Source organism: Lacerta agilis, chromosome 6 (assembly GCF_009819535.1).
Source record: "Lacerta agilis isolate rLacAgi1 chromosome 6, rLacAgi1.pri, whole genome shotgun sequence".
NCBI lineage: Eukaryota > Metazoa > Chordata > Lepidosauria > Squamata > Lacertidae > Lacerta > Lacerta agilis.
Window position 1 is genome coordinate 4,358,032 of NC_046317.1, and position 21,715 is coordinate 4,379,746.

Consider the following 21,715-nt stretch of genomic DNA (forward strand, 5'->3'; position numbering starts at 1 on the left):
GGCAAGTGAGTCACAGTTACAAGGGAAGGAGAACTGGGAGCGAGTGCAAAAGATGCTTGAGAGCAAGGAGGGCTGCCTGCTCTCCTGAGGAGGGGGGGGGGAACAGAAATTTGTTTCATTAGCATTTATGTACCAAACTCACCTTTCCCCAAGCAAAACACGGATCTCCTTCAAAACACACATTATTCTGTCTTTAAAACCCCGCCATGCAGGGTGGCAGTTTATTTTATTTATGAATGAACATAGTTGTATGCTGCTATCCATTAAGAAAGATATTAAAACTTTTCACAATAAACACATACAGTGGTACCTCGGGTTAAGAACTTAATTCGTTCTGGAGGTCCGTTCTTAACCTGAAACTGTTCTTAACCTGAAGCACCACTTTAGCTAATGGGACCTCCCACTGCACCACCAGAGCACGATTTCTGTTCTTATCCTGAAGCAAAGTTCTTAACCTGAAGCGTTATTTCTGGGTTAGCGGAGTATGTAACCTGAAGTGTATGTAACCACTGTATAAAATATATATTTTTTAAATTGTGCTTAAATTAAGAAATGCATGTATTAGCAAAAGTACATGCAAAAATGCCTATATTAGTGAAGAGAATATACAAAAATGTGTCCTTTAGGGGAAATTTGCTTATAAAAAATATGTATACTAAGCAAAATTGCACACGTAAAATGCACATAAAATGCATATGAATTTTCATGCAGACTTTTTTTAAAAAATTACAAATCTAAGGAAAAAAATGGGGCAAACTAAACTAAATATTGGAAAAATAAGAGAATGAGAGGTTCGCCCATCCTTGCCTCAGATTCAGTTCTTTAGTATTACAAGGAGGAGCATGGAATACTCAAGAGGTTTGTCGTTGTTGGTTATAATGATCTGAAGTTTCTCTCTCTCCTAATTTAGCACATTTTGCATACTGGTTTATTAATCAAGTTTGAGACCCAATCTCCAGCATTTCCAGTTAAAGTATCTCTGACAAAAGGTGCTATCAAAGACTTTGGCCTGGGGATTTTCAAGAGCTGTTGCCCAGCAAAAGGTAAAGGTAAAGGGGCCCCTGACCATCAGGTCCAGTCGTGTCCGACTCTGGGGTTGCGGCGCTCATCTCGCATTACTGGCCGAGGGAGCCGGCGTACAGCTTCCAGGTCATGTGGCCAGCATGACAAAGCCGCTTCTGGCGAACCACAGCAGCGCACCGAAACGCCATTTACCTTCCTGCTGGAGCGGTCCCTATTTATCTACTTGCACTTTGATGTGCTTTTGAACTGCTAGGTGGGCAGGAGCTGGGACCGAGCAACGGGAGCTCACCCCGTGGCAGGGATTCGAACCGCCAACCTTCTGATCAGCAAGCCCTAGACTCTGTGGTTTAACCCACAGCGCCACCTGGGTCCCACCGTTGCCCAGCAAAGTCGACAGTATTAGACTGGATGGACAAACGGTTTGATTCAGTAGAAGGCAGCTTTGTACGTCTCTTTGAGTTTTGTTGTCACTATGTAGGCGGAATCGAGGGAGAAGCAGCCTTGTTGAAAGGACTTTACAGCCAATGTTTGTTTGGCAGCCTGTGGAACTTGGCAAAGCTCTCCCAGTTCTCTCTGGTACTTATAGACAAGCTCCTTCAATCCTCCAGATACAGAAACACAGGGGGAGAGAGATACAGGTGCATACAGACACATGCCCATCTTCACACAGCAGCCACCTACCAGTTTCAGGGTCACACTCATGTTCACAGGGGTCCAGAAGCCGTCGAGCGCAGAGGTCCAATGCCCAGGGCCCACTGGAGTTTTGCTGGGAGAAAAGAATCACCTGGGCAGGGTTTAGCCAGTCACTGGCATCCAACTGGCTGCCTTCTAGCAAGATAAAACGACTTCCTAGAAAGTGCACAGGAATTGGGGGGGGGGGGAAATGGGTGTTATTAAGAGTTATTATTATTATTATTATTTAGACATTGACTCATGAAACAAGTAATGCAATAAATAAATGGATGCAACAAATAAATAAATGATTTTGAGAGAGGCATTTTCATATGTGAGGTTTAAATCTGCTCTGAGTCTCTCCCTCTCTTGCAATCCAGAAGAAGATGATGATTTTGGATTTGATATCCCGCTTTATCACTACCCGAAGGAGTCTCAAAGCGGCTAACATTCTCCTTCCCCATCCTCCCCCACAACAAACACTCTGTGAGGTGAGTGGGGCTGAGAGACTTCAGAGAAGTGTGACTAGCCCAAGGTCACCCAGCAGCTGCATGCGGAAGAGCAGGGACGCAAACCCAGTTCCCCAGATTACAAGTCTACCACTCTTAACCACTACACCACACTGGCTCTCAGGTGAATCCCTGATGAGGATTAATGCCAAGAAGAAAGCAAAAGAGATTAATAGTGCGAATGAACATTCCAGGCAACATAGGTTCAAACCCAAGAATGATTTTAACTCCATGTGTGAAAGGCACCCTTGGGTGGCCAAGAGCAGGGCTCCTCCTGCACATTGGGTAGCTGTGCAGAAGAGGGGATTTCAGCAAGTGTAGCTTGCATGGCAAGGTGCAGGAGTCCTTTTTCACCTGGCCAACTGAGGGAAATGCAAAGAAGACCTGGAGGAACTAGAATAAGGGGAGGTAACTCCGTCAATCACGAAAGCATAGAAGGAAGTTAGTTACCATGGGAATAATCACAGGAGCGAACTGAGATCCTCAAGTCAAAACCCCTTCAGGTCCCAACTCTGCCACTGACAATTTTCTTCTCACAAGCCAGCTTCTATAAATCTGATCACTCTACCGGTTGCTACCTGCCTGTTGTGCTTCTCTGGGCAGCCTCCAGCCAGCCAGATCTCTGCTCTTTGAAACCTGCCCTCTCCCACATTGGTCCCGCTCCTTTTGTCTGCAGACCATTCCACTTCCAGTGTGGTGTAGTGGTTAAGAGCGGTAGACTCGTAATCTGGTGAACCGGGTTCGCGTCTCCTCTCCTCCCCATGCAGCTGCTGGGTGACCTTGGGCTAGTCACCCTTCTCTGAAGTCTCTCAGCCCCACTCACCTCACAGAGTGTTTGTTGTGGGGGAGGAAGGGAGAGGAGAATGTGAGCCGCTTTGAGACTCCTTTGGGTAGTGAAAAGCGGGATATCAAATCCAAACTCTTCTTCTTCAGACTGCAGGTGGGGCTGACCAGACTGGATGTGTTTCCATCAGCAAGAACTCCCAGCATCACATTGAAAAGTAGCTAGCCTGGGGGAAAGGGTTCTAACCTAACATTCTACCGAAAACCCAGTGTCATATGGGACGGGACTGGTTTCTTTTGCATCGGAGGAACCTTCAGTCACGTGAGATACACCCACCACAGTATGGCCCAGGGGTGGCTCTGACGCTTCTGTTACTGCATCAGCGACTATTGTCGTGTTGGTTCTGGGTTCCTAAGCTAAAACCCTGTTCGGCTGTTCATTTATAAGCTTACTTATGCGCGACATGTGTTGCCATGCCTTTTTTTCCACTCTAGCCATCTGTCAGCAGAAGGTGAGGGGGGCTAGGCTTGGCAAAGGTGCAAGCACCCCGTTCAGTGTTTTCAGGGGAGAACATTTGTTCCTGCAGGCTGGGAAGCTGGAAACCAGCATTTAAAATATGGGGGGGGGGGTGTGTCTATGACCAACAAGCCGCATTTTCTCAGCACAAAAGCAATCTGGGCTCTTACAACTTGCTGTTCCTGTCCTCCTGCTTCTACTGAACAAGCTAGCTTTTTTTCAAATCCTGGCCCATGACGAGGGCTGTGGGGGGAATAAAAGGAGCTACACACAGAGGGAAACTGAGGCAAATTCTCTGCAGTGCTCAGCTCCCACATTAGAATACCCAGCATTTTACATGGCTGTTTGAAGCATTCAAAGTTTCACTTATAGTATCTCAGTAAACCTTACAACAATGCTGTAAAGTCAGCACTATAATGTTGCAGATGCGGGGTTGTGCCGAGATGCAGAGTTTATCATCTAAGAACAGGGGTTGTCAGCCTCGTTCCATACCGCCCACTAGTGGGCGTTTCAGGATTCTAGGTGGGCGGTAGGGGGTTCTACGGCACAAGCTGACTCCTCCTTCCATCGAGCACTGGGGGGCGGTAAGGAAATTTTACCATCAAGGAAGATGCATTAGTGGGCGGTAGGTATAAAAAGGTTGACTACCCCTGATCTAAGAACATCTAATGAGATCAAAACATGTGTGTATACATGCAAGCATGCAAGCATACAGGTGAAACACGAAAAATTAGAATATCGTGGAAAGGTTCATTTCTTTCAGTAATTCAACTTAAAAGGTGAAACTAATATATGAGATAGACTCATGACATGCAAAGTGAGATATGTCAAGCCTTTATTTGTTATAATTGTGATGATTATGGCGTACAGCTGATGAAAACCCCAAATTCACAATTTCAACTTTGGGGTTTTCATCAGCTGTACGCCATAATCATCACAATTATAACAAGCAAAGGCTTGACATATCTCGCTTTGCATGTCATAAGTCTATCTCATATAATAAACTCCAGTAGCTAATGAAAACAATTGCTTACATAAATGGACTTTTCCACGATATTCTAATTTTTTGAGTTTCACCTGTGTATGTAGGAATATACATATTTTATATAAACCTCACCCTTCTGAGGAATTTTGACGCTTGTGTTCAATGGGTATGCAATACCCTGTGAAATAGCTTAGGCTGGGAAACAGTGAGCTGCCCACGGCCACTCATTGGCCTTGAAGGCTCCATCCAACCCTTAAGGGTTCTGCCCAATGGCCGTGCCTTGCTAGTCCATGCCCTGGCTCAGAAAGTGTTGGCACTATAGGAAGGGAGGGGACTTTGCCCAACAGAGTTTCTAACCTATTGCTGGGGCACAAATTTATTCTCCTTTACCCTTGACCTCCCACAGCAACCCCAAGGGGGGGGGGGATGAAGGACACTACCATCAGATTGGACAAGCACCAATTAACATCTAGGTATCTAAATAGCAGATATCAAAACTGTCACACGGGTTGTGTTCCTGCTGCTATTAACAGTCTCCTTTCCCGGAACACAGCAACTGTTAAGAGTGTGGTAGGGGAAAATCCTCTTTGCTTTAAGGCTATATGGACCCTCCAAGTGCATTCCACAAATACATCGCGAATGATCAGATTATTTTCCCTGAAGTTCCCCTGTGGGTCCTGCCATGCAGCAGTGTCTTCATCCACGTGCGCCAGGGCAAGATAGCTGCATTTCTGCTGACGTGTACCAAGGATGCTATGTACTTACCTCGAGTAAGGAAGCAGTAAGCCTCTGAATGCGGGTTCCTGGGTTTCACAACTATGGAGAGTGTTGTTGCGCTCACATCCTGCTTGCAGGCCTCCAAAAGGCACCTAACTGGCCACCATGTGAACAGAATGTCAGACCACAGGGGCCTTCTTATGTTCATATGGCCCTCAGACTACCCTTCCCACTTGCCTTATTTACTTTATTAAGGCAGCGATGATAGCAAAGAGGTCTCCATTCACAGCCTGAAAGTCTCCACAGGACCTTGGTCACATACGTTCCTGTGCAAACATGGCTGAATCTTTATTACCGTATTTTTCGCTCCATAAGACACACTTTTTCCCTCCTGGAAAGTAATGGGAAATATCTGTGCGTCTTATGGAGCGAATGGTGGTCCCTGGAGCTGAATTGCCCAGGGGCCAAAACCAGATTGTGCTTTTTATTTTACAAAGAGAAAAGGGGGTGTTGAAAGGACCCTGCTCAGCAGCTGATCATCAAGAGATCGGGAGAGACATAAGAGTCCCGGCTCCCTTTCAGCCCCGCCCCCTTGCCCAGGCCTCCATTGTTGAATGTGCTGCAGAGGGAGGTTGTTTGTTTCCCCAGCGACATGTGACTGGCTGATTAGATTATCTGTCTGGAAACTGTAGAAAAGGCTCCCTTTCCTTTAGAAGCTGCAGAAATGTGAGTTGAACCCCATAAAAATTGGGCTTTTCCTCTTTGCTTTTCCCCCTTTGCAAAAGGAGCTTTGCTTTTCCCCCTTTGCAAAAAAAGCTGCAAAACTTTTAGCTGATCCTCAAAAAATAGGGCTTTTCCCTTTGCAAAAAAAGCTGCAAAACTTTTAGTTGATCCTCAAAAAAACCAGGGCTTTTCCCTTTGCAAAAAAAGCTGCAAAACTTTTAGCTGATCCTCAAAAAAACAGGGCTTTTAGAGGAGGAAAACCAGAAAAATATTTTTTTTCTTGTTTCCTCCTCTAAAAACGAGGTGCGCCCTATGGAGCGAAAAATACGGTATTTGGCATTATCACACTGGAATATCCCAGTCTGGCTCTGGCACTATGGTGGTATACTGGTATACTGTAATGATTAACCTGGCCCTGTTGGGAGGGCATAGGTAGCCAATAGATTTTGCAGCAGAAGTTATTGGGCTTCTGCACACAATAGTTAAATGCTCAGGGTGGAGTTTCAATGGTTTCTGCATGCTGCTTCCCTTCCCTAGCTGATGGACACTGAAATATCAGGTTTCAAGTAGGCCAACTTAGTCAATGGGATATCATCAAGGCACATGCATACACAGTTTATGAAACTTATCGTAAGTATCACCACACAATGGGGTGAGCACCTGTTGCTCTGTCCCAGCTCCTGCCAACCTAGCAGTTCAATAGCACACCAGAACGAGTACACAAATAGATTTCGCTGCATCGGGAAGGTAAATGGCTTTTCCGTGCGCTCTGGTTTCCGTCACGGTGTTCCGTTGCGCCAGAAGTGGTTTAGTCATGTTAGCCACATGACCTGGAAAACTCTGGACCAACGCGGGCTCCCTAGGCCTGAAAGCAAGAAGAGCGCCACACCCCATGGTTGCCTTTGACAGGACTTAACCATCCAGGGGTCCTTTTACTTATCCAGAAGGAAGTGAAACAGGGTGACAGAGTGTTGGCTCACCATCAGCGATGAGGTGCTCCGGAACATGCAATGTTATCTTGACCACAAGCGGGCAGTTGACGTGGGAGGCGCAGACCAGGCCAATGACGCAGCTGGTGATACTGATGAGGGTCAGGGTAGTCTTGCTAACGGGACTCCTTGGTGAACCTACTAAAATGGCAAAGGAAAGGAGAGATGAAAATAAAGTCATCGTGACAGTATAGACCCAGAGACCACCCACCTTTAGGCATGGGCCACAACACTCGGAGCTACATCAGTTAAAAACGAAAGACGAGCCTGGGGATCATGGCAAATGCAGCCGCACGTAATTAACATTTCTTTCTTTCTTTCTTTCTTTCTTTCTTTCTTTCTTTCTCTAGACAAGGTTAGAGAGAGAACTTGCACAGCCTCTGATCTGAACTGGATGCCAGGGATGGATGAGGAAGAGTGGTGGAAGCCACCCACCCAAGAGCCCCTTGGGGAGGACACAGAATCATAGAGTTGGAAGAGACCCCAAGGGCCATCCAGTCCAACCCCCTGCCAAGCAGGAAACACCATCAAAGCATTCCTGACAGATGGCTGTCAAGCCTCCGCTTAAAGACCTCCAAAGAAGGAGACTCCACCACACTCCTTGGCAGCAAATTCCACTGTCCAACAGCTCTTACTGTCAGGAAGTTCTTTCTAATGTTTAGGTGGAATCTTCTTTCTTGAGGTTTGAATCCATTGCTCCGTGTCCGCTTCTCTGGAGCAGCAGAAAACAACCTTTCACCCTCCTTTATATGACATCCTTTGATATATTTGAACATGGTTATCATATCACCCCTTAACCTTCTCTTCTCCAGGCTAAACATACCCAGCTCCCTAAGCCGTTCCTCATAAGGCATTGTTTCCAGGCCTTTGACCATTTTGGCTAAGATGATGGCTTAGACCCGGGATCATGGTGATGGGACACTGAGTCTGGGAAACAGATGAGATGGCAGGTATGAGAAGCAGGGGGTTGAGTGCTCAAGGGTGGGTCAGGAAAAGATGGACGGGGTTAGAGGCCGAGAGACACTGTGCTCACACTGTACAGACACAAACAGAGAGGAGTCAGAGGTTGCCTTTGCTACCTAGCAGCAGGACAGTCCCAGTCCTGCTGACCCTCCTCCCCCTCTGACACCCCACTCAAGGAGAGTCCTGCATGTTGCTGAGCAAAGGGCCAGAAAGGCGCAGAGAAGGAGCTTGCCCTCTCAACGTGGCCTTCGTCTGCTTGGGAGGGATCCAGAGTGAAAGGCTCAGAGGGGGAAGGGTGGACCTAGTGGTCAGTTTCAGCAATGTCTGGATTAAGGCAAACCAGAGGACTCTGTTGTGTTGTTATTTCCTGTTAATAAAGAGCTAACTGTGTTTTGTGCCTTCCAGCCCTGTGGATGACCTGGGTTCACTCGACAGCTCCTTGACACTGGAACCGAACTGAACAGAAAGCACATTGCCACACGATGTGAATAATGGAAAGGTCAGGTGCAGAAATATAGGTACACAGCCCCACCCCATGGCATGTTGAAGGTGCTGGTCTCAATTTACAGGACACTTTATGGGTATGGGCCTCTGATCGACTAGAAGTTAGGCTTTAGAGGAGATGTGGAAAATGTGACTGAAGAATATATATGCATCCGTTAAGCAGAGTAGCTGAGCAGGAAAGCCCATAGAGATGACTGCTGACTGCATTCTGTGGCTGGCTTATATCGGAGTCTGGACTGAGAGAGAAGCATGGCCAGCCTAGTTGTGTCTGCCTCAATCTAGAGGACAGGAAGGTGAGTTGGTCACCTGCTTCCTTGACCTCTTCCCACCCAGGGTGTGTTAGGTAAGGAGCTATTGAGGATTCCTCCTTGGTCATGGACCTGCTGGCTTGCAACAGAAGTGCTATACCAATGGTTTCCTCAAACCCCAAAGGCTTTGGTCTTCTTTAAATGTGACAGCATGACCAAGTGAGCTGTTGTACCCGAGGTTCATCCCATGTCACTCCAATAACACTCAAAGGCCTGTGATCATAGAGTGGAGCCTATTATATGTGTCTGTCCAGATAATGAACACCATTGACTGTCATTCTCCAGCAGACTTGTGTTGTTACGTTCTCCTCGTGCCCCTCTCCTGGGTTTCTGGTAAGACCACCCATTCATCCTGTGGACCACAAGTAGCCCAGTTTTCTACTGTCTGTGGTGAAATAACTGTCTGCTCCTGAACCAGTGGATGGTGGAAAGTTAGCAAGGCAAGGGACTGGAAAGAAAGAAAGAAAGAGGTGCACAGACCCTTAAGATGAAGTGCAGAGCGAAGGGAGAAGGATGAGGTCAAGGAGGTCCCAAGGATTTGGGGGTGCCCCTGTAGATGTTGATGGAAAAACAGCATCTAATGCACAACCTTTCCCTTACCATTTGCCTCATGTGTGATGCTCTAGGAAAGGAGATGGGTAATTTCCAAAAGTAGTGTCAGCTAAGAGTACCCTAAACTGTATTGATGAACATCAAGGGTGGAGATGTCAGGGTCTCTGGGGTAATTAATGGCACGCCGCAGAGTGCGCCACACAGCCTGTGTGCTCCCTGCAAAGTGGATCTATCACTGTCTCAGGGACGCACTCTTGAGTGGCAGCCTCTCTCCAAGTCCCCTGGGCATCAAGGCATCCTGCCATCCACTATCTCTGACAGCCGGTATGATGTCCCAGCAGGGCAGAGGAAACGTTTCGATAGGCGGGAAGGGTTGGCACAATAAAACCTGAAGCTTCAGACAAACACTCGTGTTTATCAGCTTCTGATGCCCTGCCCCAGGCCTTGTGAGATATGAGCAGTGTAGACTATCTGTGAGTTTTAGCCCCTGTTTGAAGGCTCACTTTTATAGCAAAAACTGAAAATAGCTGTTTTAATTTTTTTCAAAATAAATAAATAGTTGGAATTGTTTAGTTTCCAAGCGAATGAGTAAAAAAGATAACTTTTGAAATAAATAAACTAAATTAGCCGACTGCCTCTACCACTCTGGCTCTATCTGTAAGCAAAGCTGAGAGCTAGATTCTCCCTAGAAACCCACATCACACCCAGCCAAAGCAAAGCACAAGTGCCAGTATCTGCATTTGCTCACACGCAGACCTTGCAGTTCTTGCTTCTCTCATTTCTCTCTTTACCACTGCCCTTGCCTCGCCCCTGGATGTCTCTCCCACTGCCAACACCGAGACTCTATTCCTCAGTGCAAGCACCGGCACTGCAGTGGTGCTGTTTACGGCATCGTGTGCCTGCTTGGCACACCATCACGCCATGGGGGGGTCTGTAGAATATCCCTCCTGGAGACACAAGTTCTATGTGCCTTTGGCTCTGCTGGTTCACATCCCCTACTGGCTAGAGTAACATTGCTGATCAATCTCCCAGGCTGCCTTCTTGCACCTCTCGTCTCAGTTCTGCTTGCGAGTGGTTAATTTGCTCTTTCTAGGTGGCTGGCTTTATTCTTGTTCAAAACCATGCCGCTCCTCTTTATTATTTGCTCGCTGTCTCCTGTTATCACATCATACAATTATGAAAGAAAAGCTTGCGCAGTTTATAATCGTCTGCATGGATTTTGTGCCACCTGCACTTGGATTTCACAGTATTCACAAAACTTTTGTTCTTCCAGTTTTAGCTCGCTGTGCTCTCACCGTCTCCTTGGCTGCAGCGGAGCTGTAAGAAAATACTCTTGTGTCCCTAATGTTTAAATGTCTACTTTTCTTCTTTAAACTTTCTCTTTTCCCTGGTTATCGTAATCTTACTTGGTTAGTACTGGTTTTGTTCCATTTTCATTCTTTACTCAGCACTGACATATTCCTCTTTGCCTGGTCTCTTTTTAAAGGGACCCCTGACCACTAGGTCCAGTCGTGTCCGACTCTGGGGTTGCAGCGCTCATCTCGCTTTACTGGCTGAGGGAGCCGGCGTACAGCTTCTGGGTCATGTGGCCAGCATGACAACGCCACTTCTGGCGAACCAGAGCAGCGCACGGAAACGCCGTTTACCTTCCCGCTGGAGCGGTACCTATTTATCTACTTGCACTTTGACGTGCTTTCGAACTGCTAGGTGGGCAGGAGCAGGGACCGAGCAACAGGAGCTCACCCCGTCACGGGGATTCGAACTGCCGACCTTCTGATCTGTTTATTTGGTTTTTGTATGCAATAGTTGATATGCAATGATATTCAGTATTCATTAGGGCTGGACAAATACTGCTCACTGGAAGGACAGATCCTGAAGCTGAGGCTCCAGTACTTTGGCCATCTCATGAGAAGAAAAGAGGGAGTCGGCGTTTGTCCACAGACAGTTTTTCCAGGTCATGTGGCCAGCATGACAAGCCACTTCTGGCGAACCAGAGCAGTGCACAGAAACACCATTTACCTTCCTGCCAGAGTGGTACCTATTTATCTACTTGCACTTTGATGTGGAATTCGAACCGCCAACCTTCTGATCAGCAAGCCCTAGGCTCTGTGGTTTAACCCACAGCGCCACCTGTGTCCCCTTTTTACCCCCCTCCTATTTCCTCCCCCCTCCTGCTCCTTTTTGTTAGTGTCTCACTGCATTATAAGCACATGGGAGAACTTTTCTGAATTTGGGTTTATTCTAATGAATCGAGTACATGTCAGACACTAGAAATAACAACTGAAAGTGATTATAACAACAGTGACTGCCCTGCTCCCCACTCCCACTCCTACAGCGGATGCTTGAACTGGAATCCTCCACATACAAGCTCAAAACTTAGCCTCTATACTTCATTGGCTCTGTCATTAGTACTCAGATGAGGCCAATCAAATTTAGTGCATGGCCGGTTGAGGTATCATGCTAATGGTTACATCAGCAGATACGATAATATGATTTTGGGGCCATTTATGATCATGCCATGATTTCTGGACAGCTGAAGTATTAGCCGGGGGCCAATGTTAGTGGCAAATTGACAGCAGTTTCAGAGATAGATTCAAACTGCCCCGGTATTTTCCAGGGTCTGGTTTTGCAGCTCTCAAGATAACCACTTGTTGGGAACTGAGAACACAGATGTTGGCTTTCTGCCTAGGCAACACTTCCCAACCCAACAAGCTGTGCATGTTGTGCCATGCACCATCACTTCTCCCCCAAAATGGGTCCAGTTCTGAAAGGGCAGCTTGGCATCCAGATGGAGAACAGCTAACAGCCACCCGACAAGGGCTGGGAACCTTCTGGGCCATATTAACCCAATCAGTTGTTGCCTTGCTCACAAAAAATGTATATTCCTGCTTTCAGCAATGTCGGTGGAAGATCAGCAGGGAAGCCATTGCAAGAAAAAGAAGCTTTGAATTAAAGCCACTTTGACAGCAAAAAGTGATCGTTTATGATTTCCTATGTCGTTTTCTTTTTAAAAGGCATATTTCTTTGTCTATTAGGAAGCCGGCCACAACTGCAAAGAACAGCAGGGACCCCATTTGACAAAGGCAGGTTTAATGCTCAAAAGCACTTACACCTCTGGCCAAAACATTTAGAGATCATTTGCATAAACAATTACAGGAGCGTATCTACAAGGTATGTGTACCAAATACACAAATCCTGTTCCTTTAATAGGGGGTGGGGGGTGAGCTGTCTAACTTGCTAAAGCTGCTATAGGTCATTGTGAGGCACAGAAATAACCAGAACGTGCACTGCAAAATCACATTTTGGAGCATCTCTTCTGCCATGAGCATACTGGATAGCCTTAGACAAGCCAGACTCCTTTAGGCTTAACTCCTTATCTGCAAATTATAAGAATGAAGAAATGCTGGTCTAAATTGATGATTACAGCAGAATAACTAAGTACTAGCAATCTTGAACAGATTCACAAGAAGCTTGCTGTGAATTCTCCGCCTATACAAATTTTAGAAAACTTGCATTATTGTTATTTACTGGATATCTACACCACACCTTCTCCCAAGGAGCCCAGGGAGGCAAACACATCAATACTTACGCAATTAAAACTTCTAAAAATACAGTTTAAAGCAACTTTCTGAAAAGCAATTATTTGCTCTCAAACTAACAATTTCAGGGTTGCCAGGGACACAACTTTCAGCCAGCCAACGCCTGGGTAAACAAGAACGTTTTTGAATTTCTTCTAGATGTTAATAGCGAGGGAGATTGACGCACCACACTCACTAGGGAGGGCATTCCACAAATGAGTGACTGCTTCTGAGAAGCCAATGGCACAGGTCACCACCATTTGGGACCAGGGGTGTAGCAAAGGGGGGGCGGTCCGCCCCGGGTTCCATAACGGAGGGGGTGACAAATTATGAAGAATTTTTTTGGCGGGGGGAAATTCCATTTGAATATGCCTGCTCCGAAGGTCTTATCTTACTATACTAGGGATTATATAGCTATATATGAAATTTCATGCATATCGGTTAATATCTTGACCCTCCTCCACCAAAATAGCTGTTCACTTGGCTGTTTTCCTATAAAGGTTGAAATTTCAATTCAGAGAACACTTTACTGTTCCCAACCCTAACCCTGTGGAAAGCCATCTAATTAGACTTTAATTTGATTTTGAGATGTTTTTAGGAGCTAATTTAATTATTAATTGATTTTATACCAATGTTATGTATCTGATGTTAGCCACCCTGAGACCGACTTTGGCCGGGGAGGGCGGGATATAAATAAAAGTTATTATTATTATTATTACTTGTTATTATTCCTTTGCAAGAAAATATGGAATAATGTAAAACCATTTTTTGCGGGGGGGGGATCAATGGGGGGGTTGACAAGAAATTTTCTGCACTGGGTACCACCTGACCTTCCCATGCCTGGGGGGGGGGAGGTGACAAAAAAATTTTTTGCCCCCGGGTACCAATTTACCTTGCTATGCCCCTGTTTGGAACAACCACCAACATGGCCTCCCAAACTGATCCTAAAGCTTGGGATGGTTGATACAGGGGAAGGCCAGGAAGAGGCAGTGTAAACAGCTCCCATCACTCATGGCTCAGAACAACAGTTCTGGTAACAGATTCACCCAGTCTGTTGTTATTTCATGGAGTGTACATTAACATTTTTGAGTGGTATAATATTTTTATTAATTTCCACCAAAAAAAACCCCAAAATCATTGCATTAAAAACCTCCCATAAAATAAAACATCCATAACAGCTGCATACAGAATCAATATTAAATCCACATTATGGGATTACTTGAATCCCCCAACTTCCCTCTACTCCTTCCCTTCGTTCCTTTGTATTATCTTCATTCATGCATGTCAATAAAATCTTTATCTCTAATTACTTCCAAATTTAAACATTGTCTATCACATTACAAGTGTTTTTTTTAAAAGACAATGGAAGAATGATAGAAAATTTACGGCCTGTACCTTACTTATGGTGCTTACTTATGTATGGTGCTGGAGGAGACTCTTGAGAGTCCCATGGACTGCAAAAAGATCAAATTTATCCATCCTTAAAGAAATCAGCCCTGAGTGCTCACTAGAAGGACAGATCCTGAAGCTGAGGCTCCAATATTTTGGACACCTCATGAGAAGAGAAGACTCCCTAGAAAAGACCCTGATGTTGGGAAAGATGGAGGGCATAAGGAGAAGGGGATGACAGAGGATGAGATGGTTGGACAGTGTTCTTGAAGCAACTGGCATGAGTTTGGCCAAACTGCGGGAGGCAGTGGAGGATAGGGGTGCCTGGCGTGCTCTGGTCCATGGGGTCACGAAGAGTCGGACACGACTGAACAACACCTTACTTAAAGAGAAATATATGAAAATGATGCATAGGTGGCATTTAACACCGGTTAAATTGGCAAAAATGTATAAAACAAGGGAAAATAAGTGTTGGGAATGTAAAGAAGTAGAAGGTATGTTTTATCATATGTGGTGGCAATGCAAGGTTATAAAAAAAATGGGAAATGATGTATAACGAATTGAAAAAAATGTTAAAAATAACCTTTGTTTAAAAAAAAAAAACCCAGAAGCTTTCTTATTAGGTATTACAGGAATGGATCTACCTAAAGAATACAAGAATTTGTTCATGTATGCAACGACAGCCGCTCGTATATTGCTAGCCCAACACTGGAAAGAAGTCTCCACCAGGGAAGATTGGCAAACTATGTTAATGGGGTTTGCGGAAATGGCTAAATTAACTGGGAAACTTAGTAATCAAGAGTGCACATTAAAATTAACTGAGGTCACAGATGTGCCTGCTTGCAACATGGATGCTGCAAGGGTACACCTGTCTGCTGTCTTGAGCAAAAAGCAACAATGCTATCTTCTGGCCCGCTGCAGCAGATGGCAGGACAGCAGGCACCCAAATCTGGCAACCATTACCCAGAGATGAATGAACTTGGTCTGTGGTGTTGCTGGGGTGCAAGACAAATGCCCCACCATCCTTGGGCTCCCTCAAACAGCAGTGCAACTGCCACACAGAGCGGGTGGGCTGCTGCAATCAGAGTGAAGGTCCAGCTAACTGGTCACCCACCACCTTCAACTGCCCAGGGTCTCTGGACCCTCACCTGAGCCCAGAGCCGCCCTCCACAATGAAGATGGCTGGCACAAGTGTCTGGAGCTTTGCACCAACTACAGCAGCACACCTGGTCCAGGAAGAGATAGAAAAAGAAGATGCTGAAACTGCTACTCTTGTCACTGTAGTGCCAACTGATTGGGGTGCGGGGAGAGATATTGACAAGGCAGGTGTTGAGGAAGAGAAAGAATGATGGATCGATTCCCTTTCTCTAATCCCTCCCAAAAGCTTTTTTCTATAAATTGTTGGATGTCCTTGACAATCTATAGAAATATTGCTGGGGGGGGGGTCAGAAAAGGGGATCTGTTTGCTCCCTTAGCTGCTGTCTGGTAAGAAGCAATGGGGGGGGGAGAAGGAGAGGAGAGGGGGGAGAGAATGGGTCCCCCTTTCTTTGCTTTGGGGAAACTCATTTACTCCTTTCCCTTTCGCCCTTACCAGGCACCAGAGAGAGAGAAAAACGGATTCACTTTTCTTTCTTTCTTTTTCACAAAACAGAATAAAGAAAGAGACCCATCAGCTCAATTTCTGCCACTTGGGAAGGCTGGGCAAAAATACTGCGGGAGCCCACAGGCCTTGGTATCATCCTAGGGTCTGGTTGCCAAATCCGAGGTTTGAGACAGCTGGAACACACAGAGAATCAGTTCTGAGCTGTCACTGAAGTTCGCTTATAATGAAACACAAAGTAAATTTGGTGGGTGCTGCTCAGGTCAAGCATTTGTAGCAATGCTGAGGGAAGTCAAAAGAAGAAGCATCTGATTACTGAAACTTCTTGGGGGCAGTCCACAAACAACTGGATTTAAGAGGCCTCAATATGGCAGAATACCATGGGAAACAGGACTGAGTACCTGGCCTTAAAATATGTTAGTCCAAAGGAAGAGATGAGCACTCTTTAAACATTTGATGGACCCCCTTCCTAGTCCTTTCCGTGGTTTGGTTTCTCCATAACAACTGGCTCCTTGACACTGCAGAGTTAGCTGCCTTAGGGATCCACAACATGCGAGCAGAACAGACAGAGCCTGGGTTTCAGAGTTCTCATCCAGACAGCTCATGCAGAGAGAAATCTATCATAGAAATGTGTTTATCAGTCTGGAAAAGATGATGGATTGTGTCAGCTCCGCTGGGAGTTCTTCTTAAAGGGGTGGGGGGTGGGGTGGGGGGAAGGCTTCAAATGATTTAGGCTTTGCATTCTGATTTTTGCAACTACAATTTTCAGGGGCAACGCTTTCCAAAATTTCGTGTTGAGAAAACTCTTTCCACATCAGCTCATCCACCGAGGGAGGGGATGGCCAGAAGCACTCATTTCTGTACCACGGAGTTTGGGTGGGGAGCACAATGACAAGTGTGGGAGAAATGCCCCATTAACCACTTGCTAGCCTTGGTGGAGACGAAGATTGGAGGGAGAAAAGATATCACATAACCATCACATGGGTTGGGGAAGAACCAAGGTAGTCTAGCAGTAACTGGGAAACTCTTTGCAACTAAACATGTATTGGGTGCCATTTCCTCAGCATTTAGTAATCATATGAGATGCATCTGGTTGTTTTTTCAACAGGGAAAGAAAATAACACTGTATTTCATCCCTCCATCCTTGCTGGAGATATTTCCAGTCCATGGCATGATCCACTCTGTCCTGTTTCCACACTAATCCGTTATTTGTAATAAAAATTTGCACCAAAGTACACAAGACAAGGGTCCTCAGAAACACAGACATCCTCTTATTGTCAGAGACCCCTAGCCTGGGAAGGAGTGGAAAGTTTGGGTACCACATCTGTATAGCTCAGTCGGTAGACCATGAGGCTCTTAATCCCCCAGTGCGGCTGCGATACCAGGGTTCCCATTAAAGGGGTATTGAGGGGAGGCATTGACCATACGCCGAGAGGTTGTCATTGCTCTCCCCCTCCAGCGACAGCGAACGGGGGGCGGGCTCTCTGCTTGAACATATGTTCTCCAGAGCCAGCCCAATCCCCACACATTCTGGATAACCCTGCGGTTTCCCAGATCTCCGGCTGGGGGCCGGGAAGGATAAACGCCCAATGCCTGAGCCAAGGTCTCCCTACATCTGAATCTTAATAAAGTTGTGGCCAATTTTAATCCCATAGCACGTTGTCTGGTGTCATTATTCCGCTCGGGGGTCACCTGGCGTTTGGGGGACTCCACCTGTCTATGCAAATATCAAAGCACTTGACCATTCCTGAGCAGTAGCATCCACCTATAAGGAGCATCCCCCAAAGAGAGGAGAAAAGGTTGTAGGACAAGGACTCCACTTGGACTCCACAGGACTTGCTTCCAAGTAGCAATGCACAGAGGGAAGGAGGAAGTGGGTGAGGCATGAGAAACACAAAGTTAAAAGGTAACAGAAGGAAAGAAGTGTGCAACCAGTGAGAAAAATTATGAGGGGAAGGAGGTATGAAAGAGAAAAACCTAGAAGCAGAGGGAAGGTCAACACAAAGTTAAGGCCCAGGTTCTTCACTTGGGAATAAGTCCCACTCTGATTCAGTAGGCCCTACTTCAAAGGAAGGGGAGCAGCAGCGCTGTGGTCTAAACCACTGAGCCTAGGGCTTGCTGATCAAAAGGTCGGCGGTTCGAACCCCCACGACGGGGTGAGCTCCCCTTGCTCTGTCCCAGCTCCTGCCAACCTAGCAGTTCGAAAGCACACCAGCGCGAGTAGATAAACAGGTACCGCTGTGGCAGGGAGGTAAATGGCGTTTCCGTGAGCCACACCCCATAGTCAAGTTTGACTGGACTTAACTGTCCAGGGGTCCTTTACCGTTACTTTACTTCCAAGGAAATATGAACGGGGTTGGGAGGAGCATAAAATTCAGGGGGAATAAATTCAGAGGGACAAGAGGAGAGCAGACACTAGCTGTCACACATTCCTGCTTCTGACCCTTGTGGATATTCATTGCTATTCCATCCACACCGGTGGGCTGTCCTTGACAGAATGTCTGCTGCGCTCTGCTGCTTTTGTTGTCTTGCCCCTCCTCTAGGCAGGAGTGCAGGAAACACTTTCACAAGGACCCTTTTCTTTCTAACCGCGCTGGAAGTGCACAAGAGCCAAATGTTGCCAGCTGGAAAGATCCATCTATAGAAACTTGGCAAATTTGGAAGGCAGCGGTGCCTTTGCTTTTTCTTTCTTTGTGGCATTTTACTCTCCTGGATAGCTTTTGTTTGTTTGCTTGCTTGCTTGCTTGCTTTTTTAAAATAATAAATCTGCGTTTTGAGGAGTGGGGAAGGGGGCAGAGGGAGGGGAGAGAAAGAAGAAGCAAACTCGCAGCCCCAAACAAGCCCACGCAAATGCCAAAAAGAACAGCTTGCTTGCAGACTTGGTTTTTGCAGAGCAGCCATTGTGGGTGTGGAGCTAGTCAAGCAAAAAAACCTGGAGGGGTCTATTTCCTTGAGTTTTGCGTGAGAAGAATGGGAAAGGGGAAAGATACGATTTTGAAAAAGAAAAATCCTGAAAACCTAAGACCAGAAGCCATCTGCCAGTATGACTTTGTGATGGTAGTCTTTCTTTGTTACAGTAGATAAAGTTTCTAAGGCTATACAGTACATAAACCAGCCTTTTAAAACGTTTAACACAGCGGTCTGGTATGAATGAAATTTTGCAGAAGACCCCTGTATATGTGTGTATGTGTGTGTGTGTGTGTGTGTGTGTGTGTGTGTGTGTGTGGGCTGATATATGCACCTCCATTACAGTCTCCAAGGTATGTTGAGGGAGGGACAAGAGAAAAGTGTGGAAAATTAGGGAGGGTGTCTTTTCGGATAACGGGCATAATTTCTGCAAAGTGCAGTGCACACAGGTTGCAAAGCAGTGAATCATTCCTTCCAAAGGCAAAAAAGGCTTTGCAAGAGTGATTTGGGATCCCATTGTGACCAAAAATAGCCCTATGCAGCATAGTGGTGGCGAGAGAGATCTAGGACACAGCCTAGGGCACAGAAATGTTTTTTTCAGGTCTGTGTCTGAGTGTTCTCCCCACCCCACTCCTAATAATAATAATAATAATAATAATAATAATAATAATTTATTTATACCCCACCCATCTGGCTGGGTTTCCCCAGCCACTCTGGGCGGCTTCCAACAAAATATTAAAATACAATAACAAAATATTAAAATACAATAGCGCCTTCCCCCTGAAAACCCCCATTATCCTTGAGCGCTGGCAATGCTGGCAGGGGCTGATAGGAGTTGGAGCCCAACTATACCTGGGAGGGTTACAGGTTTTCCATCTCCTGCTTTAACAGACGGGAGGCAAAGTGAGGAAATGGAACAGCAGGCCGGAGAATCCACTTCCACTGCAGTGGAGCCTGAATGCTGAATGCTTTGGTCCAAACAACTGTTCACTTAGGCCTCCCGCCCCCTTAGTAAATGAACCAAAGCTAACATAGCCTACATGCTGAATATGATGGAGGAACTCTAGAATTAAGGAACTGGCCATTCATGGAATTCTCATGCTATCCTTAGCACTCACCAACATCAGGCATGTGATCTGGCACACAGCTTGGACTTGAAGGGTCTCCAGCTCGACATGCCCTTCTACCCCCTGCCCACTGTGCTTGCCCTCCCCCCCTCCAGCCGCTGCCACATACCCCGACTTCGCCGCCTGCTCCGTGATGGATCTGTGTAGAAGGTGAGCTGGGGGTCGTTGTCTGCCTCTGTCCCAGAATCCCCTTCAGGGTTCAGAAACGCAGAGCCAGCTACGCGGAAACGAGAGAAAGGAAACCAGATGCTCACTGTAGCCGGAAGAGCCCTCTTGCATCCCATTCCCCAGACCATACAACATCACAATACAGACTTCTTCCTTTTCTCATCATAGGTTGCAAAAGCTCCCGCTCGAATTAAAGACGGCACTTCACTGAATTCTGCTTAAAAGGATTCTTTCATGTGGTCCATGGCACAGTGCCCTGTGTTTCGATTTCCTCCATGTTCATTTGGTGTGTGTGTGTTGTTGTCTTTAAAGCAAAGCTGCAAATCGTAACAGTGGAAGGATAGGTGCCTCAATCTCTCTCTCTCTCTCTCTCTCTCTCGCTCTCTCTCTCTCTCCCTCCCTCTCTCTCTCTCTCTCTCTCTCTCTGTGTGTGTGTGTGTGTGTGTGAAGAAAAAAGGGACAGAATCCCCATAGACTCTCTACAGTATATAGGGTTAGGGAACCTTTTTCAGCCCAGTTCTTTGTGAGGAACCTTGTAGGGGTTGCCTCAAGTCAGCAGAGTCCCAAGGCAAAAGTGGTCAGAACAATGGCCTTCGTACCTTCGCACAATAGGCTACACCCCAGCAACACAAAAGTCAGACGTTTCTACGCATGCCGTTCCATTTCTAGCAATGGACGAGATGACCCTAGCAGTTCCTTCCAACTCTACAATTCTATGACCTCCAAGCAAGCAAAGGGCATAAGCGCACAACATATCCCGGCAGGGGAAAGCGCTTCAGGACGAGGTACAGCAGGGCTGGTGAGGTTGGCTGTGGGAACCTTAGGAGGACAGACAGAAAGTCCTGGAGGGACATATTTGGTCCCTGCGCCTTAGGTGCCCCACCTCCACTCTACCTCTTTTCTTAGCTGTGGGCAGGATTCCTGCATTGGACTAGATGACCCTAGTCTCTGTTGGTGAAAAGTAGCTTGGGAACAATGATTTCCAGCTGGAAAATGACTAGATGGAAGGGGAAAGAGGTAATTTCTTTCTCTCTCTCTCTCTCTTACACACACACATATACAGGTGAAACTCGAAAAATTCGAATATCGTGGAAAGGTTCATTTCTTTCAGTAATTCAACTTCAAAGGTGAAACTAATATATGAGATAGACTCGTGACATGCAAAGTGAGATATGCCAAGCCTTTATTTGTTATAATTGTGATGATTGTGGCGTACAGCTGATGAGAACCCCAAATTAACAATCTCAACTTTGGGGTTTCCATCAGCTGTGCGCTGTAATCATCACAATTATGACAAATAAAGGCTTGGCATCTCTCACTTTGCATGTCATGAGTCTATCTCATATATTAAACTCCAGTAGCTAATGAAAACAATTGCTTACATAAATGGACTTTTCCACGATATTCTAATTTTTTGAGTTTCACCTGTACATACAGAGCACTGGCCGGGGGGGGGGGGGGTTAACATGGTGCTGTCTGTAACATGCCATTGGAAAGTTCCCCATGAAGAGCTGCGGTCCCCTGCTTACCTGATTTAAGTCTCTTCCGGATAGACTGTGCTGCCTTTTTAATTGTTATTTTCACTTCTATTACTTTTATTGCACTGCTTTCTTTGACTCACTTCAATAGGGATAATAGCAGCAGCAGCAGCAACTTATGGCCCTCAAGTTGAAAAAGGTTCCCCACCCCTGATGTAAAGGA

The 21,715-nt window shown here is 46.2% G+C and overlaps 1 protein-coding gene across 1 annotated transcript in view; it reads right to left on the reverse strand.

Annotated features, from left to right (window-relative positions):
- Nucleotides 1-21,715, reverse strand: part of ASTN1 (astrotactin 1) — a 231,076-nt gene that overhangs the window by 110,865 nt on the left and 98,496 nt on the right. The window contains 4 exon segments of the mRNA XM_033151264.1: nt 1,680-1,737; nt 1,739-1,872; nt 6,910-7,059; nt 19,956-20,063. Coding sequence (XP_033007155.1) covers nt 1,680-1,737; nt 1,739-1,872; nt 6,910-7,059; nt 19,956-20,063 — 450 coding nt within the window.